This window comes from Narcine bancroftii, chromosome 1 (assembly GCF_036971445.1).
Source record: "Narcine bancroftii isolate sNarBan1 chromosome 1, sNarBan1.hap1, whole genome shotgun sequence".
Classification (NCBI taxonomy): Eukaryota; Metazoa; Chordata; class Chondrichthyes; order Torpediniformes; family Narcinidae; genus Narcine; species Narcine bancroftii.
This window is the reverse complement of record NC_091469.1, coordinates 141,592,374-141,620,186: the sequence shown is the minus strand read 5'-3', so window position 1 is coordinate 141,620,186 and position 27,813 is coordinate 141,592,374. Positions and strand designations below refer to the sequence as shown.

Sequence of the window (27,813 nt, the reverse complement as noted above, 5' to 3'; positions counted from 1 at the left end):
ATATGCCTCCCTCTCTGAACCACAGACGCCCTGAGGGGGTCCCTCTCTCAGACACACCTCTCCGAAGGCAGCCGCCCTTGTCCTCTCCCACAGCCCCTCCACCCCAGCCCCGCCCGAGCCGGGCCGGAACCCAGGATGCGGCCCCCGTTTCCGGCGGAGCGCGCCGAAGGACCTGGAGGACGTGTGGTTCTGCCCGCTCTCCCTTCCCCCGGCATCGAGGCGCTTGGTGAGTGCGGCCCGCGACTGGTCCTCCTGCTCGCTCGCCATGAACACAGCACTGTCGCGGGCCAACTCGCTGTTCGCCTTCTCCCTGAGTGTGATGGCGGTGCTGACGCTCGGCTGCTTCCTCACCACCGCCTTCAAGGAGCGCAGCGTCCCGGTGCGCATCCACGTCTCCAAAATCGTGCTGTGAGTCGGTCGGGGGAAGGGGGGGGGGTGGCTGGGGTGGTGGGGGGGAGGTAATAGGGACTGAGGGCAGGGGGCTCAGGGAAGACAATGGGGACCCGGGGTTGGGGGGGGGGAGGGAAAGAATGGGGACCCGGGGTTGGGGGGGGGGGGGAGGGAAAGAATGGGGACCCGGGGTTGGGGGGGGGGGAGGGAAAGAATGGGGACCCGGGGTTGGGGGGGGGGGGGAGGGAGAGAATGGGGTCCCGGGGATGGGGGGGGAGGGAGAGAATGGGGACCCGGGGATGGGGGGGGAGGGAGAGAATGGGGACCCGGGGATGGGGGGGGGGGGAGAGAATGGGGACCCGGGGATGGGGGGGGAGGGAGAGAATGGGGACCCGGGGATGGGGGGGGGGAGGGAGAGAATGGGGACCCGGGGATGGGGGGGGGAGTGAGGGAGAGAATGGGGACCCGGGGATGGGGGGGTGGAGGGAGAGAATGGGGACCCGGGGATGGGGGGGGGGAGGGAGGGAGAGAATGGGGACCCGGGGATGGGGGGGAGTGAGGGAGAGAATGGGGACCCGGGGATGGGGGGGGAGTGAGGGAGAGAATGGGGACCCGGGGATGGTGGGGGTGGAGGGAGAGAAATGGGGACCCGGGGATGGGGGTGGGCGGAGGGAGAGAATGGGGACCCGGGGATGGTGGGGGTGGAGGGAGAGAATGGGGACCCGGGGATGGGGGGAGACAATGGGGACCCGGGGAGGGGGGGAAACATTGGGGAACCGGGGAAGTGGGGGAGAGAAGGGGACCCGGGGAGGTGGGGAGACAATGGGGACCCGGGGAGGTGGGGAGACAATGGCGACCCGGGAAAGTGGGGGAGACAATGGGGACCCAGGGAGGGGGGGAGAGAATGGGGGCTGGGAGGTGCAATGGGGACTGAGGGAGGGGGGCTGGGGGGGGTGAGGGGGCAATTGAGGCTCAGGGAGGAGACACAATAGTGGCTCAGGGAGAAAGGGAGACAATGGAGGCTCGGGATGGAGACAATGGGCTGAGGAGACAATTGGGGCTGGGGAGCGGGCTGGTGGTTGAGGGGGGCAATGGGGACTGGGGCAATGGAGGCTCAGGGAGAGGGGGAGACAATGGTGATGAGGGACAATTGGGGCTCAGGAGGGGCGCAATGGGGACTGAAGAGGTGAAGCAATAGGAGGGGGACAATGGGGGCTGGGGAGGGGGGATGCAATGGGGTCTTGTGGAGGAGGACATTGGAGCAAGGGGGATACAATGGGTGCTTGGGGAATGGGGAGGCAATGGGGGCAAGGGGGAGGCAATGGGGGCTCGGAGGGTGGGAAAGGGGTGAGGACTAGGCAACACAATGGGGGCTCGGTGAGGGGGAAGAATGCGTGCTCGGGGAGGAGGAGACAATGGGGGCTCAGGGATGGGGAGACAGTGGGGACTTGGGGAGGGGTGAGACAATGGGGCTCGGGGAGAGGGGGAAAAGACAATCGGGCCTCTTGGAGAGGGGGAAAGACAATGGCGGGGAGGGGGAGGCGGAGGGGGCTAGTGGGGGTGTGAAGGGCGGCAGTAGCTTGTGGGGGTGGAAGGGCGGCAGTGGCTCGTGGGGGTGGAAGGGCGACAGTGGTTCGTGGGGGTGGAAGGGCGGCAGTGGCTCGTGGGGGTGGAAGGGCGGCAGTGGCTCGTGGGGGTGGAAGGGCGGCAGTGGCTCGTGGGGGTGGAAGGGCGGCAGTGGCTCGTGGGGGTGGAAGGGCGGCAGTGGCTCGTGGGGGTGGAAGGGCGGCAGTGGCTCGTGGGGGTGGAAGGGCGGCAGTGGCTCGTGGGGGTGGAAGGGCGGCAGTGGCTCGTGGGGGTGGAAGGGCGGCAGTGGCTCGTGGGGGTGGAAGGGCGGCAGTGGCTCGTGGGGGTGGAAGGGCGGCAGTGGCTCGTGGGGGTGGAAGGGCGGCAGTGGCTCGTGGGGGTGGAAGGGCGGCAGTGGCTCGTGGGGGTGGAAGGGCGGCAGTGGCTCGTGGGGGTGGAAGGGCGGCAGTGGCTCGTGGGGGTGGAAGGGCGGCAGTGGCTCGTGGGGGTGGAAGGGCGGCAGTGGCTCGTGGGGGTGGAAGGGCGGCAGTGGCTCGTGGGGGTGGAAGGGCGGCAGTGGCTCGTGGGGGTGGAAGGGCGGCAGTGGCTCGTGGGGGTGGAAGGGCGGCAGTGGCTCGTGGGGGTGGAAGGGCGGCAGTGGCTCGTGGGGGTGGAAGGGCGGCAGTGGCTCGTGGGGGTGGAAGGGCGGCAGTGGCTCGTGGGGGTGGAAGGGCGGCAGTGGCTCGTGGGGGTGGAAGGGCGGCAGTGGCTCATGGGGGTGGAAGGGCGGCAGTGGCTCGTGGGGGTGGAAGGGCGGCAGTGGCTCGTGGGGGTGGAAGGGCGGCAGTGGCTCGTGGGGGTGGAAGGGCGGCAGTGGCTCGTGGGGGTGGAAGGGCGGCAGTGGCTCGTGGGGGTGGAAGGGCGGCAGTGGCTCGTGGGGGTGGAAGGGCGGCAGTGGCTCGTGGGGGTGGAAGGGCGGCAGTGGCTCGTGGGGGTGGAAGGGCGGCAGTGGCTCGTGGGGGTGGAAGGGCGGCAGTGGCTCGTGGGGGTGGAAGGGCGGCAGTGGCTCGTGGGGGTGGAAGGGCGGCAGTGGCTCGTGGGGGTGGAAGGGCGGCAGTGGCTCGTGGGGGTGGAAGGGCGGCAGTGGCTCGTGGGGGTGGAAGGGCGGCAGTGGCTCGTGGGGGTGGAAGGGCGGCAGTGGCTCGTGGGGGTGGAAGGGCGGCAGTGGCTCGTGGGGGTGGAAGGGCGGCAGTGGCTCGTGGGGGTGGAAGGGCGGCAGTGGCTCGTGGGGGTGGAAGGGCGGCAGTGGCTCGTGGGGGTGGAAGGGCGGCAGTGGCTCGTGGGGGTGGAAGGGCGGCAGTGGCTCGTGGGGGTGGAAGGGCGGCAGTGGCTCGTGGGGGTGGAAGGGCGGCAGTGGCTCGTGGGGGTGGAAGGGCGGCAGTGGCTCGTGGGGGTGGAAGGGCGGCAGTGGCTCGTGGGGGTGGAAGGGCGGCAGTGGCTTGTGGGGAGCAAGAGCAATGGGAGCTCATTGGGTGGGGGGGGAGCTGGTGGGGGGAGAACAATGGGAGCTCATTGGGTGGGGTGGGCAGAACCATGGGCACCCATGGTTTGGAGTGGTGAGGTCAAGGTTCAGGGTGATGGAGCATAGTGGGTGAGGGGAGGTGAAAGGGGATAATGGGAGACAGTGGGAGGGGGAGGGCTGGTTTGTCAGTGTGGGTTGTTAATGAGAGCCCAGTATTTGGAGTAATTCCAGAGACAATGAGAAAGGGGAGAAAGAAGGACCCACTGATGAGGACGTGGGCAAGGAGTAGAAAGAGATGCCAGCCAGGATCTGTGAAGAAGTAACATCAGGAGGGGGAATAGGGTCACCAGGACCCTGCTAGAGGAGATATTTGGGATCAGATCCTAGGCTGGCTATCATTGGTAATCCAGTGGAGGGGGTAACTGCGGAAGAACATGGGGACAGCGGCGAACTGTGGCTGTCATGAGGTGGGTAGGGTAGCAGGTGGGGGGGGGGGGGAGTCAGGCGCCAGAGCAATGGCAGGTGCAGCTGGAGATAGAGGGGAAACAATTGACAGAAGTCACAGAGGTGGGGGTGATCAGCTGGAATGTGTGGGTTGAGGGTCTGCTCAAGGTGGTCAGTCACAGAGTCTGGAGCAGAGCCTGGGTTTGTCTCCAGTGGAGGCTGCTCCTGTTACTGTTTGGGTTTACTTTGTCCTTAAACCCCTTTCTTCTCCCTTTTCCCTAAAGGGGCCATTATTTCTCACCTACTGAATGACTATTTTCCTTGCCCTTGCTTGTTCTCCAACCAATGTTCCATTTTCTTGAGCTTGTTCATTGTCTCTTCATTATTTATCTGCTGAATATGGGGTTTTATGTCTTCCCAAGGAGCCATCAGCCTTTTAACACCCACTTACCTATTTTCTTGCTTTCCAAGTGTTATATCACTAATAGTCCTTCGTGCTATAATTTCTGACCGGGATTTGTTAAGTTTTGCCCCTTTGATTAAATTCTCTATTTGTGATTATATAGAGTGATCAGACATACTTGCTTGAAGGATATGTGTACTTGTTTTATCGTGGACGCATTATGTATGTTGAATTGGATTTGCAGTTAACTCCATGTGAAGATTAGATTGAAAGATTGGAGTTTCATGAATTATGCAAGGTTATGCCAGAGGCTTGAAAACTGAGTTGAAAGTTCTTGCCTTCCCTCTATGCCGTACGGCAACACTAACTTCCTTTGCTGTGGTCTTTGAATACAGGAAGGCCACACTTGCTTCGCTTGTTTAAGGAACAACTTAACCAGAAATGCACTTTTGAACACTATTATTTCGTAGTTTGTGTTTCAAAGATCACAGTGATTTGATTTTTGTTGTAGCCCCAGCCAATCACTTTTGCCCACGTTTGCACAAAGCCAACAGCAGCACTGCAGCTGCTGCCTGACTCTCATGGAGGTTATTACATGCATTGGATGAAGATTAACTGTTCTGATACATTCAGCATAATATTTTAGTTTTATTGATTTTTTTTCCAAAAGAAAAACTAACTTCATTGATTCACTATTTCATACTTTCGCACATATAAATAGCTACCTGGCATAACATTCTTGATTTATTTTGTCTTTTTTTAATAATTAAAAGATACAATTTTAATACAATGTTTTGAGTATAGAAATAATCTAATTCAGCAAACAAGGTATTGTGTCTGTAATCAAGAGTTATCCAGAAACAAATGAAAGTTTGAATAATGTTTGAAGTTATTTGAAAATGTAAACTCTCTCCACTTGTTAAAAGGGCAGCTCTTTCTAAATTTATTTCAGAAGGTGGTTGAGTTGTTGAAAGTACTTTGGTTGTTTATTTTGAACATAGCTCACTGACAAAAGGCAAAGGAGGAAAAACCCAACACCCAACCCCAACCAACCAATTTTCCCCTGCAACCGCTGCAATCGTGTCTGCCTGTCCCGCATCGGACTTGTCAGCCACAAACGAGCCTGCAGCTGACGTGGACTTTTTACCCCCTCCATAAATCTTCGTCCGCGAAGCCAAGCCAAAGAAAAAGAGCTGATATTGGTCAATTAATTGGTCATTATAGCATCTGAAGTATTAATTTCTGTTACTGTCCTTGCCACCAGATCTGTTCACACACTTTTCAAATAACATGTTATGCAGAACATTGAAATTTGTCTCCTCACTTGCATTAAGATTTCCCTTCCGTCTTCCCACTTGTTTTGAATCTCCTGTGGTTTTGGTACTGTTTTCACATAATGATCATGTTAATTTAGAGATAAAAGTACAATGCTGGTGAAACACAGCAGGTCAAACAGTATATTTTATATAGCAAAGATAAAGATGTCCGCAGGTGCCCAAACAAATTGGGAGGGGCAGAGGGAGGAGCAGACTCCTCAAGGCAGGGGATAATAGGTGGATAAGGGAGGGAGGGCACACCAGCAAACAGGGAGGGGTGGTGGCTCTGAATGGAAAGGGATGGGGAACTGGAGGAAAAAAAACAAAGGGGAAGGGAAGGAGAACAGTGCTAGCAGAGACCCGGGAAGTTTTCTCGATGTTGATGCCACCTGGTTGGAGAGTGCAGAGATGGAAATTCAAGTGTTGTTTCTCCAATTTATGCGTGGTCTTGGTGGGATAATGCACGTGGCCATGGAGAGGCATGGTTTTCGAGGTTAGATCAACACCTTTTCAGCGCTAGCGATAGGGATTAGACTTGGGTTCGAATCCTGCGCTGTCTGTAAGGAGTTTGTACGTTCTCTCTGTGTTTGTGTGGGTTTTCTCCAGGGGTTCAGGTTTCCTCCCGCCCTTCAAAAAAAAAGTATCAGGGTGTAGGTTAATGGGGTGTAAATTGGACGGCTCTGACTCATGCGGCAGAATTGGCCTGTTACAGTGCTGTATGTCTAATTTTTAAAAAATTAAACATGAGTATGGGTGTGGGATGCAGACCTGAAATGCTTGGCCACTAGGAGAACCTAGTCACTGATGCGGACATACCAAAAGCATTCAGCGAAGCAATCTCCCAGTCTGCGTCCAGTCTCCCCGATGTTGAGAAGGCCACAAAGGCAGCACTGGACGCAACAGATAACTCCCGTGAATACATGCGAAATGTTGCTTCACTAGGAAGGACTGTTTGGGGCCCTGAATGGTGGTGAGGGAGGAGGGGTGGGTGCAAGTGGGGAACTTCCTACGGCCACAAGGGAAGGTGGTGGGGAATGGTGCACAATTGGTGGGGAGGAATGAGTAGTCGGAGAGAATCACGGTGCGAACAGTCCCTATGGAATGAGAGGGGAGATGTTTATTTAGATGTTTGGAGACTCTGTCCCAACCCCCTTCCTCATCAGCCACTGTTCCTTGTGCTTCCTCAGTACCTCCATATTTTCACTTTTAAAAATTTTAAACTTAGACATACAACACGGTAACAGGTCATTTTGGCCCATGAGTCCATATCATCCAATTCACACCCCATTAACCTTCACACCTAATACGTTTTGAACTCAACCTTGCTTTCAAACATCTGCAAATATTTTAACTTCATCTTTGCTATCACAATTTTTGAAAAATGTAGACATACAGCATGGTAACAGGCCTTTCCAGCCCACGAGCCCATGTGGCCCAATTAACCTCCAACCCCCCCCCCGTGTACTTCTCAACACTCTTGTCAGATGTCAACTCTCTCCTGTATCAGGTTATACTGAGCCTTATACGATTGCATGACATTTAAAATGTGCACCTGTTTAATGTGGGTACTGTTCCACCTGAAATGCGTACCATGATTATTGCATCAATAACCATATGATGTTAGAAAAATAAAGCAAGTGGGAAAACTGAGAGTTAGAGAAAATAGCAAAAGAAAAGATATTTAGGTACAGGTACTTTTTTTTTTAAAGAGTATAACCTGTCTTAATCAAGGAAAACAAGAGAATCGTAGTCACTTAACACAGAATCAAGTCCATTGACTCACTAACTATTAAGTCCCCATGGCATGAATCCAATTTACCAGTATTTGGTCTAGAGCTTTGAAAAATGCCATCCATTCAAGTATCGTGCACAGGTGCAAAGCAAGTCTAACTTGCTGCAACTACACATGCAGAAAACTTCCTAATATCAGTACAGGTATGATTTTTAACACACATCTTGATTATTCAAGTGCTCACTTCAATCTTTGAGTATTATAAGACTATCTGCTTCCAGCATTACTTTAAAAAAAAATCCCCTTTTGATTATCTCTGAAATATTCTCGTTGCCTTCTCGTTTTTAACACCTCTGCTACAAGGAAGAGTTTCCAACTCTCTACTCTATCGATGCCCCATATAAGTTTGTATACCCCTGTAAATCCCCTCTAGTGCAAGTAAAACAAACTGTGTCCAGTTTTCCCTGAATGAAAATTCTTCACCCCATTTAACATTCTGGTAAATCTACTCTGTACCACCTTCTGCTCAATTGCTCCGCCATTCAATGAGATCATGGCTGATCTTAAAGTTCAGTACCCCGTCCCCGCCTTCTCTCCATAACCTTTAATACCCTTATACTGAAGAAATAGATCTAATTCCCTCTTAAATATATTTAATGAACCTGCCTCTACTGCCCTCTGTGGCAATGAATTCCACAGATTCACCACCCTCTGGGTCAAGAAATTCCTTCTCATCTCGGTCCTAAATGGTTTGCCTATTATCCTCGAACCATGGCCCCAGGTTCTGGACTCCCCCACCATTGGAAGCATCCCTTCCGCATCCATTCTGTCCAGTCCTGCCAGAATTTTATATGTCTCTATGAGATCCCCTCTCAATCTTCTAAACTCCAGCGAGTACAATCCCGATTTGCGCAATCTGTTACTTCCTCTACTACACTGGCCGTGGTTGAGCCAATGCTTCACAAAGCGATACCAGAATCAATGTTGTCATAAGTGTGTCATGAAATTTGTTGTTTTACACCAGCATCCACTGAGGCAAAGGTTTCTGGACACCACATTTCTCAATAAAATGGCTCAAGGAAAAGACAAAATGAGACTGTGGTTCATTGATCATTCAGGAATCTGGTGGCAGAGGGAAAGAAACCATCCTTGTGCTGCTGAGTACTCGTCTCCAGCCTCCTGTACATTTTTCACGGTGGTAGCAGTGTGAAGAGGGCATGGCTTGTAGATGTCCTCGATGCTTTTGCACCTCCGTACCAGACAGTGATGCATCCAGTCAGAATGTTCTCCATGGTACTCCTGTGGAAATTTGCAAGAGTCTTTGGTGACTGACCGAACCTCCTTAAGCTCCTCACAAAGAATGAGCCGACTTAGTGATTGCATCGACGTGGAGGCTCCAGGAGAGATTGCCAGAGATGTTGACACCCTGGAATTTGAGGTTCTTCACCCTCTCCACTGCCGACCAAATCCTCTTATTCTTGCGTTCAGTGCTTTGATCATAAAGATAAGCATCGTCATTGCCTTCTTTGTACCTTGCTTATTGGTGCTGTCACTTTTGGAGATCATTGAACTATTACAAGATGCTTAATACTCTCAGATCCTGCCATCTGTTCTATATGTCCTATGGATATCAGGACTTGTTTGTCTGTGTTTGTTGATTTTATTAAGCCCATGTTGATCTGATCATCACCAAGGCACAGAGGTGGCAGTCCAAGTGCTGGAGAATTTAGCTGAATGTTGATTTGTACTCTGGTTAATGATCATGGTTGGTCCAAGGCCCTGTTTCTCTTTTCCAAGCCTCCATGTATGACTTTGGTTGTATTCGTGGAGTTCAGAAGATTGAGGGTGATCCAATCAAGTTCTTTAAAATGGTACAGGTAAATGCAGACAAATTGTTTCTTCTGGTGAAGGATTGACAGATTAGTTCTTTCATTGTAAGGGTGAAATTAGAAGGCTTCTATTGCTCAAGGATCAATAGTAAGATCAGTAGAAAGGATGACAAGATTAGCGTAGGGGTTAGCGCAAAGCTGTTACAGAACCAGTGACAAGGGCTTGTATTGGGCGCTGTCGACAAGTGCACGGGGGTTTCCTCTCTCATTCCAAATACTTGCATGGTTTGTGAATTAATTGGTCATGTGGGTGTATTGGAGCAGGGCAGACTCATTGGCTGGAATGACTATGCTGTATCTCTAAAAAACTTTTTTAAATCTCTGAAAGAGTGAAACAGTGGTTCAGTTGTAAATTTCAGGACTCATGCAAGTTTTTTGTTTCAGGCACATGTAGAATGAAAATAGGGCTGTGATGCTGAGTTCTCAAACTATCCCTGTTATTGTTCTATCTGCTTCAGAAGCCTGGAAACACCTTAATTTCCAACACTTGAGTTTGATTCAGGCCCTCACTTATGGAAGGTGATTTTTCATCTGTCTCCTGTCTGTAAACATTACAGCAAAATGAATTTAAATGGATTTGGCATTGTTCCAGCAAGCAAAAGGAACAAACAGGCACTTAATTTAAGAATAAATGAAGCTTGCTCAGAGCTGCCAGAGGAATATATAATTTTGGAAATGGAATTGGCACACTAAAGTTGACATAGAAACTTTTTTATGACAGAAGATCATTTGGGCTGCCCTGTCTGTAAGCCAGAAAGGAGCTCTCCAACTAAACCTTTCCCATACCAGATGTGCAGTTCGTATAAATATTATTTAACCCTTTGGACTCTGGTCATTTTTAACCTTTCATAATATATACTCTTGACTGGTTCCATGAGTAAACCTTACAGTACAAGCCAGCTAGTCATTGGGTATAAAACAAGTCCCGCAAAACTGGGACAGAGTGTATGCGCTTGTTGGTAATCCCAGAAAAGCAGGAAATGGAGTCCAAAGGGTTAAATATGATTAGGAATTTTGCACCTATTACCCTTGCAAACAGTGAGTTCTAGATCCTCATTATATCCTCTTGAGTGATGCATGTACATGTGTGTGTACACGCCCCTTGGCTTCCTATTTCCAAAGGGATAATCTTTGCAAAATATTTTTACAGCTACTATTTTCTACTCCCAATAACCACTTCTACACCCTATCCAGATTATTCTTGATGTATTGTGGTGACCTGTATTAGTAATATATTGAAACCTGCATAATTCTTAATTGGCCTCAGTAGGTAGTTGCAGACCTCTTCCCTTTGTCACATTCTGAAATTGAGGATGGCCTTTGCTAGGGAGTCCTAATCAGAGTGACCCACAGTCACCAGGAGTGGGTGTTGCCATGGGAACCATCTATTAACTAAAGGACTCATGAGATTGGCTTGTGAAGTCACAAGCTTGTGTAAATAGTATAAATAGTTTATGCCATTTTGTGTAAAATTGTCAATGTCTTGAGAATCGAAGTAAAGAGCACGGTGTTTTGGGAAACCTCTGTCTGTCGTTTCATTACTCTGGGTAATGAAGAGTGGGAGTTCGGTTCCTCATTTAACATTTCTGGCCACAGTTGCAACAGCTTTTAAGTCAGAGATGAGAAATTCTTGATCCACAGATTAGTGAATCTTTAGAATTCAAAGCCAGAAGGCTGTCACAAAGTTATGCAGATTAAAATAATACACATGATTTATTACTGAATTTTTTTCTGTATTTGCACAGTCCTTTACATTCCTTTCTTTGTTTGCATTCTCTCTTTGCACACGTATACATATCTGTCCTTTTCTTGAGTACATTTTACACTTGAGTACAGTTTGCACAGCAGCACTCCATTATCAAACCAGCGTCTGTAGTTGCGGGCCCCCGCAGGATCAGGAGTTCCCAGTGGCCAGGGTGCACAAAGAACTCTGGAAGGTGTGTGACTTCAGAGGTCAGATGATTGTGATAGTGCGCTAACTAATTATTTAAACTTGCGAGAATTTCATTAAGCAGTTCTGTTCTGCTCACAGACAACCTTTGCTGTGCTTTATTCACTGCACCACTCACTACAATGTCATGACAATAAATATGAACTTGTCTGGATGGGATGACTTGGTTGAATGGAACTGCAGTATGGGTTTGAAAGACCCAAATGGCCTCTAAAGCAAAGATGTATTGCTAAATCTTTACATGGTGCTGGTCAGACCATATTTGGAGCTGTTTTGAGTCACATATCTAAGGAAGTATGTGCCGATTTATGATAATGAATGCATGAGGAGCATTTGGTGGGTCCGGGGTTTAGATGGATGAGGGGAAATCTCATCGAAACTTCCTGAATTTTGAAAAGGCGTGGAGTGGATGCAGAGAAGATGTTTTCGGAAGTGGGAGAATCTAAATAAAAGGATGTCCTTTTAGACAAAGATGAGAAGTTTCTTCAGCCAGAAGGTGTTGAATGTGTGGAATTCATTCCACAGATAATTGTGGATGCCAAGTCACTGGCAAGATTTAAAGCTGAGACTGATAGGTTCTTGATTAGTAAAGATGTCAAAGCTAATGGTCAGAAGGCAGGAGAATGAGATTGAGAGGAAAAAAAATCAATCTTGATTTGAATGTTGGAGCAGACTCATTGGGCTGAATGGCCGAATTTTGCTCCTGTCTTATGGTCTTATTTTGCAGAAACATGGTACTGAGCTCATATCCTGTCGGACACTGAGCCTTGCAATGTGCATGTTGAACCATGATCGTTTTTGAATTGTGGAACAGGCTTGAGGGGCTGAATGGCCTGCACCTATTTTCAGTATTTCTATGCTTTTGATCAGAGAAAGTATGAAATACGATATGGAGCAGGAAAGTGGTGCTGAGGTCCAAAATCATCCATAGTCTAATGACATTTCTGAGGGACTGAATGGCTTTTTTTTGTTTCCTTACATTTTTTGTATCCAACTTAATTGGCTTGACCTTTATAAAACAGAAAATGCGGGAAATACTCAGCAGATCAGGCACATCTACCATGTTAATGTTTCAGATTGAAGTCCCTTCCTCGCAACTGGGAAGTGAGGAAGTATTAAAAATTCTTGATCAAATTTATGTAATTACATCACACTGTCCTCATTGTTTTTCCATGGTATACTTTCCCCACCCCTTCCCCTTCTCTCTCCCCCCTATGGAGTACAGAATGACTGGCCAGTTCTCTTCAGGATATCTAGGGAATATGTTCAGCATATTCAACTCTCTTAATCACCAGCCTGTTCGTGTAATTGAAGGTGCCATGATGAACAGTGTTTTGAGTTTCTTGTGTTGTACAGTCTGTTCTCTAGGTCATTTGAAAATACTGGACAGGTTTGCCTTGGGGAGTACACTGATTGGCTTTTATTTAAAGGTTGCAGCTGTTTGCAAATACTGTTTTGATTCCAGCTCTGAGTGGTTCAAAGTCTTTTGAGCTAGTGGAAAAATATTGCGATATATTTTGGAAAACCCATAAGTCAGTGCTACAGGGGGACGTAGCATTGTCCAAGATACGAGATACTATTTGTGTAACCCAGCTGTTCCATTACACCACCCAGCTTGGAGCACAATGTGGGCCTGAATAAATTCTGTATAGCTACTATATAGCTATACTTCAGTGTGATTAAACTACTTGTGTGTACTTATCATCAAATTGAGAAAATTGAAGAAGAGGTGTCTGGTCATTTTCAGCCAATAAAATAGGATATAGATTGTAGTAATTAACAAATTGATTGCTATGCAAATAATACCAGGGTAAGAACTTAACTACCTGTGAAGAATATCAAATTAACTGATATTTTAAAAAAATCTTCAGTAAAATCTTCAATCGATTAGCATGGGCAGTAAACAGCAGTACCAATTTCCATCAGTGTCTTTTTGAGACTGAAGTAAGCCAATATACCTTTTGATACTCATTTCCTTGAAATAGGAGCAGGAGTTGGCCATCTGGCCTATTGAGCCTGTTGGACATTTAATATGATTATGGCAGATCTAGCTGTGCACTTGGCTCTACTTACCTGCTTGATCCCCCATAACCTTTAATTCCCATACTATTCAAGAAAACAACTGTATCATAAATATATTTAATGAGGCAGCCTCGATTACTTCCTTGGGTAGATAATTCCACAGATTGTCTACTCTGGGAAAGGTAGCTCCTCCTCTTCCCTATGTATCTCACATACCTGTGGAAACCTCTCTCCTGCTTTCTTTTCTATATTTTTTCATTTTATGTTTTTAATACGATCCCCTCTCATTCTACTGAATTCCAGCGAGTACAGCCGTCTGCGACAATTTCCATAGATTCCTCACCTCCTCTCTTCATCGGCTGAAATCCTAATTTCCGGAATCAACCTGATGTACCTCCTCAACTAAGATAGACCTCCCCAACTTACAATGTTCAGACTTATGATATTTCGAGGTTACGATGGTCAGAATCTCTACTTTTGATTCAAGTTCCGATGTTTATTCGCCCTTGCAACGCCCCAGCCACCCACACATCCGAGCTCTTGAAGCCCCAACTGCCCATGCATCCAAGCTCCTAATGCCGTGGTCACGCATGCATCCGAGCTCCCGACGCCCCGGTTTCGAAATTATAATTTCAACTTACAATGAGAATGCTGGAACCGAACCACATTGTAAATTGGGGGTCTACCTGTATCCTTTCTCAAGTAAGGAGTATCAGATCTGCACGCAACACTTAGTTGCTGCATCACTAGTCCCCCGTATCTCTCTCTAGCAATGAAGGTTCACGTTCCTTTTGCCTTACCTGTTGTACCTGCAAACCAACCTTTTGTGATTCATGCAAAAGCACTCCCAGTTCCCCCTGCACAATAGCATGATACAATCTTTCGTTATTTAAATAATTGATCTTTTTTTTTCCCCTCCAAAGTAGATAACCTTACATTTGCTAATATTGTAGCATCTGCCAGATATTTTTGCTATGTTGTGGATTGATTGCTGATTTAAGAACACAATAATTTTTTTGATGTCTGAATGTTGGAAATGGTTTGCAGTAATTACGAGAAGATGAGGTTTAATGTGAAGTTAAATCTGTAAAGTGGATATCTGAAATAATTAAAATAAAACTATAGCCTGAAGTCTGTACTTGTGGGTCAATAATTTAGTTTGGAAGGCAAACTTATTTAATTTGCATGCTTAAAATTGAAAAACCGTTCTCTGTCGTCATGCCTTTTAAAACAAACATAGTTATTTGTTTACCTAGCCTGTCTCGGAAATTTGGTTGATTAAAGTTAACCAATGGCACTTTGTTTTTGTTAATATTGCAGTTGCAAGTCTGTGGTTGATATCTCTTATTGCATTGCCAGAGGAAATGGTAGAATCAGATACAGTTCCTCTGTATAAAAGGCATTAGAAATGCGCTTAAATGGGCAAGGTATAGAATAAGGTAATAATGCGGGCCAAAGGGATTGATGTGATGGCCAAAATTGTTAAGTATGGACGTGATGGGCCAAAGGTCCTGTTTCAATGCTGTTCGACTCTAACATTGCAGCTGTCATTTTACCCCAGCATCACTTTCCTGACCTAATTCCCTTGATTTCTTTAATAAGTAGAAAACTACATTTCAGGCTTCGATATTGTTGGTGAGTTAATTTCCCCAGCACCTTTGGCGAAGAGTTACAAAGATCCACAGTTGTTTGAATGAAGAAATGTCTCTTTTCATTCCTAAATTGACTGGCCTTTTCTAAGGTTGTGAGACTGGTTCTAGACACCCAAGCCAAGGGAAGGATTGTTGCACAAAAAATTTGTATTTCAATCAGACCCACTTTTGTGAGCTCCAGAGAGTAGAAACCTAGTCTACTTAAATATAGAAAAAAAACAAAAAATACTGTAAATGCTAAGCAGTTTAGGTGCCATTTGTGGAAAGAGAAACAGTTCGTTTTGGGTCTGAGTCTCCTCATTTGGTCCAGCGCTGTCTGTAAGGAGTTTGCACATTCTTCTTGTGAAAAACGTGGGTCTACTCAGGGTGCTCTGGTTTCCTGCCACCGTTCAAGCGTACTGGAGTTGTAGGTCAATTGGGTGGCACTGACTTGTGGACCAAAAGGGCCTGTTGCCCTGCCAAATTTAATTTAAACTAGTCTATTGATCTTTCCTCATGGATTAAGAGCAAGATGTTCTTGACTAGTGCGTCTGTCAGGTGAAGGTTGAAGGCAACGGGTGGCACGGGAGCTCAGCCAAAATGGTGCCCAGCTTTGTCTACTGAAAAAAGTGCTGGATTTTGGAGGTTGCTGGTTTTCAGAATTCTGGATAAAAGGTTAGGTACCTGTAGCATTTCTATTCTTGCCATTGTTTCTGTAGCAAGATGTTGGGGATAAGAACGGTTAGTGGTACCTGTCTTTGTGGAGGTGTCATGCATGCAGTATCTCTTGAACAATGACATAATTAAAAAGGTGCCTGTGCTCCAATCAGGATATTATCAAGAGTTAGATACTGTTGGAGTTGGCTTTTTCTATTCCCTTCTTCCCTGCATTTCCTGACATGCTGTTACATTCTCCCTAGACTTGTTTATCCTTATCCTTAACTTGATTATGTATCTTTACCATTACTACATAAAGTACTGTACACTGTTTGACCTGCTGAGTTTCTCCAGCTTTGTTTTTACTTCAACCACGGTGTCTGCAGTTTCAAGTTTTACACTTATTTATCACTACTGCACTACTTGCTGCATGAGTTAACTTGCCTTGATAGCGTGCAAAACATAGTTCTTTAATGTGTCTCAATAATACATGATAAGTTTTCCAGAGAGAAGATTTATGCTGGAAAATTTTTGTTCTGGCTCATCCATTGTGGTTTTTTGAGATTTTGTTGCCATTAATGACTCTAAGCTTTGGGATAGTCTGGAAACACGTTTGGGAAAGTAGTGAGTGGTCCGTGTTAATATTGGGACAAGAGTAACAGCCGTAATGGGTTTTAATGCCACAACCTTTTGACTTGATCATGGTATCACCAAGTTATACATATTAAATATTATGTGCTTTAAGGAGTATCTACTCATACATTTTTTTTATTGCAGGAAAAATATAGAAGATTTCACTGCACCCAGAGAAAGAAGTGACTTGGGATTGATCACATTTGATTTGTCTGCTGATATCCTTTCAATATACCAACAAAATGCAGCACAAAATCTCAATTTTGTTGTTTTCTTGATCATCTTTAATATCATCCAGTTCTCTCAAATATTTACATCTGTTATTACAATGACACAGATGGTTGCTTCTGTAAGTTTACTATGGATTTTCTAGGAATTGGAAGTACAGAATTAAGAATGCTTCTGATTTGATGTCTCTTTTGGATCCATTAATTGGTACGAAGTGTGAACAATTGGCTAAACTGGTAGCAATTTGCTATTGTTTTATGACCTTGTTCAAATTTCTTAACTGCTTTCTACATTTGAGTCCTATCTTTGACTGGAACGTCAAGCAGTTGTTCCTTTATTTATCAGCGGAGTACAAATCAAGACACAATGTAAGTATATTCTCTTTGTACAATAATGTGCCCTTGAATGTTTTAATGAACTTTAGATCCCTATCACCTCATTATAGGAAGAATATGGAAGCTATGGAGAGGGTGCAGAAGATATTTACCAGGATCTTGCCTGGTTTGGAAAATAAGTCTTATGAGCTAGGACTTTTCTCTTTGGAGAGAAGAAGGATGAGGGGTTACTTAATAGAGGTCTCCAAAATTCTGAGAGGAATAGATAAAGTAGACAGCTAGCACCTTTTTCCTAGGGCAGGAGTAGCAAATACCACAAAGTGAAGGGGGGCAAAGTTCAGGGGAGACATCAGGACTTTTTTTTTGTGCAGAATGCCTTGCCACGTGATGGTAGAGGCTGAAACAGTAGGGGCATTTAAGAGATTCTTAGACGGGCGACGGGCACATGGATGAAAGAAAAATAGAGGGTTATAAGGTAGGGAAAGTTTCATTTTTTTAAGGTGTGTATATTATAAACAGAAGCCTGTAGGCTATATTGTTCATTTTATTTGATTTGTTTTCAGCTCTTTAATCTCTTCACATTGAACATATCGATTCAACGATTAGCATTGTTAAAAGGAAAAAAAAAAATCTGACTGCATCTTCATTGAAGACTTAAAAATGGCCATAAAAATGCACCTCAAAATTAGTTAGGGGAGAAAATATCAGACATTTAATTACCCACTTTGGTCTAAAGCCAGGAAGACTTGGTTTTCTTTGTTTCTAATGCCTTTAACAGAGTGATTGATTCAAAATCTCACATGAACTACTTGATATTGCAAACAAACAAAACCTATCAGTGTGTTTTAAAAGGCTTTCAGAAGAGGGAAATGGAGTTGGAAAGGTAGAGATTGAGGAAGGAAATTCCGAAGTAGAGACTCCATAACGACAAACTTAATCAGAGACTCCTTTAAGGACTCTTACTTGTACACTTTATTGATTTTCTTTTTGTTCTCTCTGTATTGCACAGTCACTTTTGTTTACATTCATTATCTGTTTACAGTTCTTTTGTTTGTTACATGTTTACACTATGTACAGTTTTTTTTTGCACTACCAATTAGTGGTAATTCTGCCATCCCTGCAGGGAAAAGGAATCTTAAGGTTGTATTTGATGTCATGTATGTACTCTGGCAATAAATCTGAAATCTATTTGTGGGGCTCGGAATTTCAGCAGAATTTTTACATTGAGGCTTTGCTTAATCAGAATCAACAAACATTAAGAAGCATAAATAATGGGACTTAGTTCTGATCTGGGTAGCAGTATTTTTAATTTCCTTAATTTTACTACCGAGAAAGTCTAGTGGAATGCATTAAAAGATGTACAAAGCCCACTATAATGCTTGGGACAAAGACATTTGTTTTCCTTTATTTTTCTAAATTTGTATTCAAACAATTCATATGTAGGTATCAATCTGTATACATACTATTTTGTATTACTGCTTTTATTTTTTTTTCTTGTTTTGGATTGCGAGAGGAGATGCGTACAGGCACACAAAATTTTGTTGGATTTGGAGGAGACCGGGGCGGGGGCAAGGTATGATGGCGTAGGGAGAAGATGTGGAAAAACGCCTCCCCAGCAGAACTATTAAAAACCCTATTTTTAAAGATTTTGTAACTTTTTCAAAAATATTGGATATATTGATATATTCTGAAAGCAACTATGAAGAAAATAAAAGTACAAGCAGTTAAAAAAATGACTTCTAAACAGCTATCAAGTACAGAAGAATTGGGCTTACCTTTAAAGTGGAGCTTGCGGAGTCCATTCCTGCTCACCCAAGACCACAACGGCAGTACCTGGGAAAGACCCACTTGACTCCGGCGCTGACTTCACGCAGAGTTGTGGAAGAGGGCACCGGTGCCCGAAGATGTCCTCCTCCAGATTACGAGGAGCAACTGTGCATGCACGAAACTTCGCGCATGCGCGTTATATTGAGTTCGGCCTGAGATGCGGGAGGACCGACTTCTCTCGGCCCAGCGATGCTGGGCTGACGGGAAGGGGGATCCAAGCCTGCATTCGGGCTGAAATGTCATCTGCATCAATGGAGGAGGAAGAAGGCAACACTGGAGGGGGACTGGAAGAAAAAGAAATTATCCAGGTATGGAGGAGGAAGAGACTTGTATATAAAGGTAGGCCCATAACTAAACAGGTTTCAACAAAGTTTAAATCTGGCCCTCATTATTCAGACCCACCAAGTCAAGTTGATATATTTAAACAGAGAAAATTTGGCAACTCCGATGGGTCAAGGTTTTTCATCTGATATGAAGGGGGAGATATCATCTATTAAGTTGGATGTGACAAAGTGTGTGAAAATGGTGGATAAGGTACAAGATAAATTTAAGAAGATTGAGAAAGATTTTCTTCACTGTAAGGATGTGAAACAATGTAAATAAAAGATGGGTCAGATGGAGGAGTCATTCACTGGTTGGGAAATTCAGAGAAATGATTTATTGAAGAAAATTGATGTGTTGGAGAATCAAATTCAAAGGAATAACATTAAAATTGTTGGTCTTCCATAAGATTTTGAATGCCAGGATCTGATTCAATTTTTTCAGAAGTAGATTCCTGAAGATTTGGGGAAATAATATTTTCTGAATGGTTTGGAATTGGATAGAGCTCATAGAGCGATAAGGAAACCTCTTCCAGGTCAAGCTCCACATTCTATCCTGATTAGATGTCTACGCTATTAAGATAGAGAATTGATTTTAAGCGTTGCAGTTCAAAATGCGAGAAGTGATCAAAGCCCCTTGGTAGTTAAGAATAATTTGTTATTAAAACAGTAAAGAATTTAATTCTGCCAAAGCTGTTTTGTGGAAGAAAGGATACAAATTTGCTTTTTGATACCCTGCTGTACTTAAAAGTTTTTTATGGAGACTTTCAATCTCAGTTCTTTAATGACGACGCCGAAGCTCTTACATTTGCTAATTTTCTACCGGATAATAAACAGATGAAAAGTCAAGAAAGCTTTTCTCAACAGTCTGTTCCCGTTCAGAAGAGGAAGAATGGAGGGTGAGAGAAGAAATCTCAGCAGTTGATTGATATTGATATCGACGATGATCAAGTTAATAGAGATCTGGAGGAAGCATATCATACTTGAAATGACTTGTCGATTATTTTATTTTGTTCTGTCGTTGGTTTCACTACCGATCCTTCTGAAGTCATTGGCCATGGCCTCCGAAACAAGCAGGAACTGAAGATGGCTGTGTTACAGACTTGGCAGAGCATCACCAAAGAAGGTACTCAGCACCTGGTGATGTCTATGAATCATGGACTTCAAGCAGTCATTGCATGTAAGGGGTATGCATCGAGGTGCTAAATATGACTATTTTAATATACTTATATTCCCAAATATTATGGTGCCCTCAAATGAGTGGACAATGTATAAAAAGGGCTGTAATTTCTACATAGTCAAACCAAATAAAATCTGGAATGTGCACTTTAATTACATGTGAATTGTTTAATTACAAATTTAAAACTGTGAAACACAGGAGCAAATAAAGAAAAACAATGTCTTTCTCACAACATTAAAGAGGGCACTGTGAGTGGTAGATGAATTGAGGTAAGGTTGTCAACTTTGCAGAGCATAAATTGACAGATTTGGAGATGGGTTGGAATTTGTGATGTGATACGCACCTGCATCAAACTTTACACTGAAGTCATGCAGTTTCCCTGGCACATTTTCAGACGAGACCATAAGACATTGGAGTGGAATTGGCCATTCAGTCCATCAAGATTGTCACGCCATTCCATCATAATTGATTCACAAACTGTTTTTAACCCCATTCTTTCCCATAACCCTTGATTCCCTGCCTAATCAAGAATGCATCTAATTGGCACAGAAATAGATTTCATGGTGGGGAACGGACAGGTTCTGAAGATGAAAACTTTGGCTTTCCCAACATCTGAGAAACCTTTTATGAATCTCTCCTGTCATTTTGTTGGCTGCAGTCATTTAGAATGAGTGGTCAGAGGACAGCAACTTTCCTTTTCGGAATTCTCTAAGTGTTGGGATGCACTGTATGATCCTTGTGTCATCTGAAATTCAATAATGATAAAACAAGTTAAATTGGTTAACAAAATCCCGATTTCACTTTTTTTTTACTTGAGGGGGTATAAAAGAATTGCACACATTCACTGTAGCAGATTTGTAGCTAATTACGACCAAGTATCCACATGTGGATAGACGGATAGTCTGGTAAAACTCTTCATAAGATAGAAACACTCAGGGTCACTCCCCTCTTGAGGGAAGCATGTAAGTGAACCATATCAACTGTTAACTCTTTATTAGAACTATTGACTGAACAGTGATATACAGTTCACAGCAATTCTTCCATATTCCCAGCAACAAGGCCCTGTTATTATTTAGTGTGATCTGGTTTTCATGGATTTCTTCATTTATGTTATTTTTTAAATGTAGGCATTGAACCAGGTTGTTCTCTGGGACAAGATTGTACTTCGTGGAGACCAAACAAAGTTGAATCTGAAAGATATGAAGTCAAAATATTTCTTCATTGATGATGGAAACGGCCTGAGGTAAACAATTTATGCAAGTTTATCAACTGAGCGCTTTGCATTAAAGAAACACTTTTCCTCTAAACTTACAGGTTAAACAAATATGAATGTTTGAATTCTGTCCACATTGTGTGAATATTAACTAGTAGATGTGATGTGAATAATTTCTAATTGAAGTAGTAGAAGTGAGATTAGAAATAATTAAAGATGCATTTTTTTATTTTTAAACTTGTTCATACAGCACGGTAAAAGGTCATTTTTGGCTTCAGGCCATGCCGCCCAATTGACCTACAACCCCCGGAATGTTTTGAAGGGTGGGAGGAAACCGGGGCACCTGGAGGAAACCCTCGCAAACATGGGAAAATGTACATACTCCTTACCGACAGCATGGGATTTGAACCCCAGTCCTGATTACTGGCACTGTAATAACGTTGCACTCACCACTACACTAACCTTGATGAAGGGACTCAAGCCCAAAACATTGGTTATGTATAGTTATCTTTGCGATATAAAGTGCACTGCGCTGGGTGGGTCACGTCTCCAGAATGGAGGACCATCGCCTTCCCAAGATCGTGTTATATGGCGAGCTCTCCACTGGCCACCGTGACAGAGGTGCACCAAAGAAAAGGTACAAGGACTGCCTAAAGAAATCTCTTGGTGCCTGCCACATTGACCACCGCCAGTGGGCTGATCTCGCCTCAAACCGTGCATCTTGGCGCCTCACAGTTCGGCGGGCAGCAACCTCCTTTGAAGAAGACCGCAGAGCCCACCTCACTGACAAAAGACAAAGGAGGAAAAACCCAACACCCAACCCCAACCCACCAATTTTCCCTTGCAACCGCTGCAACCGTGTCTGCCTGTCACGCATCAGACTTGTCAGCCACAAACGAGCCTGCAGCTGACGAGGACATTTACCCCCTCCATAAATCTTCGTCCGCGAAGCCAAACCAAAGAAGAAGAAAGATAAAGTGCACTGTTTGACCCTCTGAGTTTCTCTAGCATTTTTTTTTGCTGCACTAACTGTGCTGGCCATTCTGTTGATAGAGAAGTGATTCACCATTGAAATACGGATATCACAGCACTTACTGTGCCATGACCTAGAGTTTATGCCTCCGTCTCAGAGAGAGACTTGAACTCGCAATTTCTTTTTTTTTGCTCAGGTCCTTGTGCTCCTAACTACCATATTTTCACTCGCATGTAACGCGCACTTGCAGTATTCTAAATTCTGACACGCAGAAGCAATTTGCGTTTAAATGAGAAAGCACATACCAGTATTTGCCCTTTATACTGATGATATCCCTGCTGCAACACATTAACAAGCTTTGGAGAGGAATCATTTAAATAGATCGAAGACAGGCTTCAGAGTTGAGGAGCAGGATTTTAATTCTAACGTCTCAAATCAGAAGCACTTGATATGTTTATCTCCTCCCTCCGGGATGGGTCTGGGCATTTAATATTGGTAAGGTGCAGTGCCCTAGCCAGAAGGTACAGTTTATAGGAATACCATGGTGTACAAAGAGATATTCCCAAGATCAAAATTTCCCACGCCCACTATAAATTGTGCATGTTCTTTCATTGCCGCTATTATATTCTCATGTTCATTATTATATTCCAATGCTCGCTATAAATTTCCAGCACCTTTCCCATGGCTGCTACAAATTGTGCGCATTCTTTCAGTGCCGCTATTATATTCCCATGGCCGCTATAAATTGCCAGTTCAACTTTCCCACACCGTTATTTCAACATGTATAAAATATTCTCATATAGCATACACATATAACATGCGGGAGAGTGCCTGTTTTATAAAATATACCTATAACACATGCTATATTAATAAAAATACGGTATTTGTCCTTGCATAATCTTATTTGTGCTCGTTTTTCCTCTTCTTAAAGGTGGGTTTTTGTAATGAAGGCAAAGTGAACCACAAAAGCCCTACCACTTGATTGGTCATTTATACATCGTCATTAATTTGCAATAAGATTTAGTTGTGAAACCAGTCTTTTTGATAAATACTGAGAATATTACATTTTTTTTTAAAAAAAGCATTGTTATAGTACCATTTAGGAGGTTTGAATGTTTAATGATTTGTTGTGATTAGCAATTTTTATTATTTGCTGTGCATTACTGAATTTGGCAGTGAAATTTCCAGCCCCAGTTTCATGTGATCTGTTCATTACTGTAGCTGGGTTGAAAGGTAAGCAGTGTAGCCTGATTTTCCCTCTTGTTGAATCCAGGTGGTAGTAAGAAGTAAATCCTGGAAAATAAAACTTTTGTCACTTTTGAAAGAAACTTGAGGCCGAGAGAAGAGGTTGATAAATTTGGGGGAAAATGCACTAGTTAAAATTCACCCTTCAGCAAATTTTCCAAAGAAAGGCATTGTGTTTTCCACTTACAAACGTCTTTGTTTTTTTTTCCAGATGATTCATGTGCTTCAGGTTTAAAAGTAAAATAATTTGACTATCAGGCATGTTTTTCTGCCATGTTTCATATGGGGTTGAGATTGTTACCATTTTAATAGTTCATAATTTAATGATCTCTGGTAAACTGAGGATTTCTAGATGGTTAGTGACCCAGCAGTTAGAGTTGTTGTTTCAGCACAGCTCCAGTGGTCCGGAATTGGCTACTGTAAGTTGCCTCCACTGTCGGTAGGAGAATCGGAAAGATGATGAGCAGAAAATAGGTTGCAGGGAAATAATGGGATTGATTGAAAGGCTACGAAAGACCCATAGACTTGATGGGAAAAGGTCTCTCTGTCACTTAAAGCTGTGAGAAATTCATGTGAAATCTACTGGAAAGTATACAATGTAATTTGTGGTTGATGTCTATTGGTCTGTGTTGAGTTGGTTATTTCTAACCAGAATTATTCAAGGATACAATTTGATTTTCCTCTCATGGTCTATAAATGGGACGAAGGTCTTTTAAATTTTTTTTTTTACTTTTTAAATTCGGGTATAGAACATTAACAGGCCCTGAGGCCCACAATCCTCTGTCATCCAGTTGACCTACCAAATCAGTATGTTTTGAAAGGTGGGAAACCCCCCCCCCCCCCCCCCCCCGGGGAAATCCCACACAGACACTGGGAGAACATACAAGCTCCTTATGGACAGCACGGAATTTGAACCCCAGTTTCAATTGCTGGCGCTGCAACAGCGTTGCGCTAACCATGCCGTCCTGAACAGAAAATACAGACAATTTGTTTCACCAATCCCAGTATTTAACTCCTAAGTGGAGCTGAATCCACAGCTAGATCACAAATGATCTTATTGAATGGTGGAGTAGGCTCAATGGGGTATATGGCAGACTCCTGTCCTATTTGTTACGCTATGTTTCTTGTGTAATGACACAGGGAAGCAAATTATTTTACCATAAAGATAGAGCAACCTTGTATGTGTTACAGTGCATTTGCTGGGAAGTGAACTTGTAGTCAGTGTAGAATAAACAGAAATTGATAGATACACTACCATCAAGAACCTCTAGATGTCAATGTTTAGCTTATTGGAAGCAATCCTTCACACAGCTCCACCAATTAGTTAACTTTTTTGAAGCCATTGAACTCCTCATCCCACTTATTAATTTTCTTTCAGCTAACTTTCGACATGTTGGAATACATGTTCCATATGTGGTGTCTGTAGTGTGCATTAAATCACAGTGGCCCCTAAATTCTGGTAAATAGTGAACTATTGAGAATGTTGTGTAATCTGTACATTTTACCCTGACATTCTAAAATTATTAGCATTATAACTTGCCAGTGCTGCAAGGGATTTTTAGCAATATCTAGCAATGACACAGATATCCTGCCTTCAGTATGCTTCTCGAATTGAACACTTCTTTTGTTGACTATTTTTGAAAGTGAGCATTTTTTACATTTGTTTTATTAACTCCAATTTATATAGTAGAACATTGGGTGCTTCACAGCATAACTTTGATAGCATTTGAGGCACATGACCGTGGGGCAGTTGACCAAAGCTGGGTGAAGAGAGGCTTTAAGGTAGGTGGGGAGAGATGAGGGACAAAGTGGCAGCACTTGGGGACAGCAGGGTGACCATTACTGTCATAAAGAGAGCCTGGAACGTGGACATGTGGGACATAAAATGGAGTGAAACAAAAAAGTCTGGAGATGATATGATTGTAGTAAATACACAAAATTGGTGGAGAGACTCAGCAGGTCCCGCAGCATCCATGGGAATCAGAGATATACAACCAACATTTCGGGCCTGACCTTTCATCAAGTAAAATGGAGGAGGGTAGGTTAAAATTGTGAGGGCACTTGAATGCAAAAATTGTAAAATCAAAGGGTTATCAATCAGTGTTGATTGATGAGCAAAAGTATTCAAGGCAAACAGGACTTGGCACGTGCCTTGTATCTTGATGAAGGGCTTAAAGTTGAAATGTTGGTTATATATCCTTATCTTTGCTACATAAAGTGCACCGTTTGACCAGCTGAGTTTCTCCAGTATTGCTTTCACTTCAACCATGGTGTCTGTAGACTTTTATGTTTTACTTTGGTACATACCTTTGTCATAGGGCGTTTTCATGTAAATTGTCGCATTTGCCATTAAAACTAATACATTGCAATGTTTTCTGTTGACAGGGGTAATGAAAACATCACTTTGACTTTGTCCTGGAATGTGGTTCCAAATGCTGGGATTCTACCTCTCATAATGGGCTCGGGGCACTACTCAGCTGTGTTTCCAGACTCGTATGAGATGTCAAAGAACTTGAACTTTTGAATCTTTTCTTTGTACCTTTTACTGTTGTAATTTGAAGCCCATAAAATTGAGAACGTATTTTTATATCCAAGTATCATGTCTGCGTGGCTGGGGTGAAAAATCTGACCCCCCCCCTCCCCCCAATGAAAATAAAAATGGGTGACTGTTTTGTATTTTTTTGTAACAGGCACACAAGAAATTTTGCATTGTATGTTTTTTTAAGTTCAGATTTGATCCCATTCTATGATGTGTTGAATTGTATTTGCTTGGGACGAGTAGAAAAAGCTCTATTTCTGCACACATAATGTGAAATGGTAATAAACACATGGCTATTAATGAGTATGATACTGAATTTCCAAAAAAACATTCCTTTGTTTCCTTCAAATGTTGATCACAGTTCTCCATTGTCTCATTGGACACAATATATTAGCAATGTACTCTTTCTGCCATAACTTCCATCTATTTAGTCTTTTGGAAATCATTTACTCTTGCATTCCAACATTGCCAGCTGTGACTGTTCAGGTGCACCGTGAAAGGCAAAGCCTAGTCTTGAGTGCTTTTAAGGTTTTCCTAACCATAAACAAAATTTTAAAAGTCCCTATACTAAAAGACTTGATTTGTATCCTTGAAGAAAATGACAGCCCCCTTATTAATTATGCTACTGATCATTACCCCTCCAACATAGGACATCGGGTGGGGAGCTAGCACCTTTTCTTTTCTCCCCAGGGCAATGGTAGCAAATATCAGAAGAAATCTGTCTAAGGTGATGAGAGTAAAGTTTATGGGAGATGTTAGAGATATGTTTTTTTTAACATAGAGATAGGTGCTGAAGGCTGATACAATATGGAAATTTAAAAGACTAAGACAGGCACGTGGATGCAAGAAAAATAGAGGCTTATAGTGTGAGGTAGGGATTGTTGAGTATATTTCTATGGGGTCAGCACCACATCGGTTAACTTCTAAAGCCTTAATCATGATGTTCTTTACGATCATTGCAAGATGTCTGATTAATTGCTAGGTAGAGATTTTATTTTCTGCAAACAAAATTTGAATCCTGTTCCTCAAGTGTAAATAGACTTGTTTTCTCTCGGGATTTTTTTTTATTCTTTGCTCTACGTTAAAGACAAAATATTTTGAGGGATGAGTATTCATATGAGTTTACTGGAGTGTCTGGGAGTCTGATGTTTGGAGTGTCTGGGCATTGCTTGTATCTGGCAGCACATTGGCTTTTATACTGTGTAACTACTGTGAATTGCAACAAGAAATACAGCAATTATACATATTCATGGTGGAATCTCAATATATTAAATCCTTTTTGTGGTATAATCTTTTAATGGTTGGCAGAGTATTAATATCAGAAACCCAGAAATTGAAAAGATTTTAAAGTCTGTGCTTCACGAAACAAAAACAACAAACCCAATATTTGAATAAAAGGTTTTATTTTTATTTTGTCCACGAGCAGTTAAACAATTGTGCTCTTTATTTTCTTGCTGCCTCCTACATTACTCATCTTTGCCTACCCCTCGCCCTTGAATTTATAAAGAAACCAGATTTGTACCAGACCACTGCTCAGCCAAGATGATTTATCATAACCTGAGCCTGACTGGCCACCTGAACTGTATGTATTTACTTGTACTCAGCAACTCTTGTATCTGAGACTGTTGCTTCTGGGCTACTAATCCAGAAACCTGAACTTAATATCCCACTACCTGCAGCTGGAAAGTTTAAACTTGGTTCACTCGATATATATTTTTTTGTTGCAGATTATTTATTACCTGTAAGGTTGATGAGTAAGAGAAAAGGAGCAGTTCACTCGGCCATCATGAATGCTAT

The 27,813-nt window shown here is 43.8% G+C and overlaps 2 protein-coding genes across 2 annotated transcripts in view; one reads left to right on the top strand and one right to left on the bottom strand.

Annotated features, from left to right (window-relative positions):
- Positions 1 to 401, bottom strand: part of asb5b (ankyrin repeat and SOCS box containing 5b) — a 155,870-nt gene extending 155,469 nt beyond the window's left edge. Inside the window, exon 1 of the mRNA XM_069940810.1 lies at positions 58 to 401. The gene's annotated coding sequence lies outside the window, so the exon portion shown is untranslated. The remainder of the gene's footprint in view (positions 1 to 57) is intronic.
- On the top strand, positions 146 to 27,433 carry spcs3 (signal peptidase complex subunit 3). Its single transcript, XM_069940864.1, has 5 exons — positions 146 to 408; positions 16,301 to 16,376; positions 16,678 to 16,752; positions 21,174 to 21,289; positions 25,863 to 27,433. Exons 1-5 carry the CDS (start codon positions 266 to 268, stop codon positions 25,999 to 26,001), a joined length of 549 nt encoding a protein of 182 aa, XP_069796965.1. The 5' UTR covers positions 146 to 265; the 3' UTR covers positions 26,002 to 27,433.
- The last annotated feature ends 380 nt before the right edge of the window (positions 27,434 to 27,813 follow it).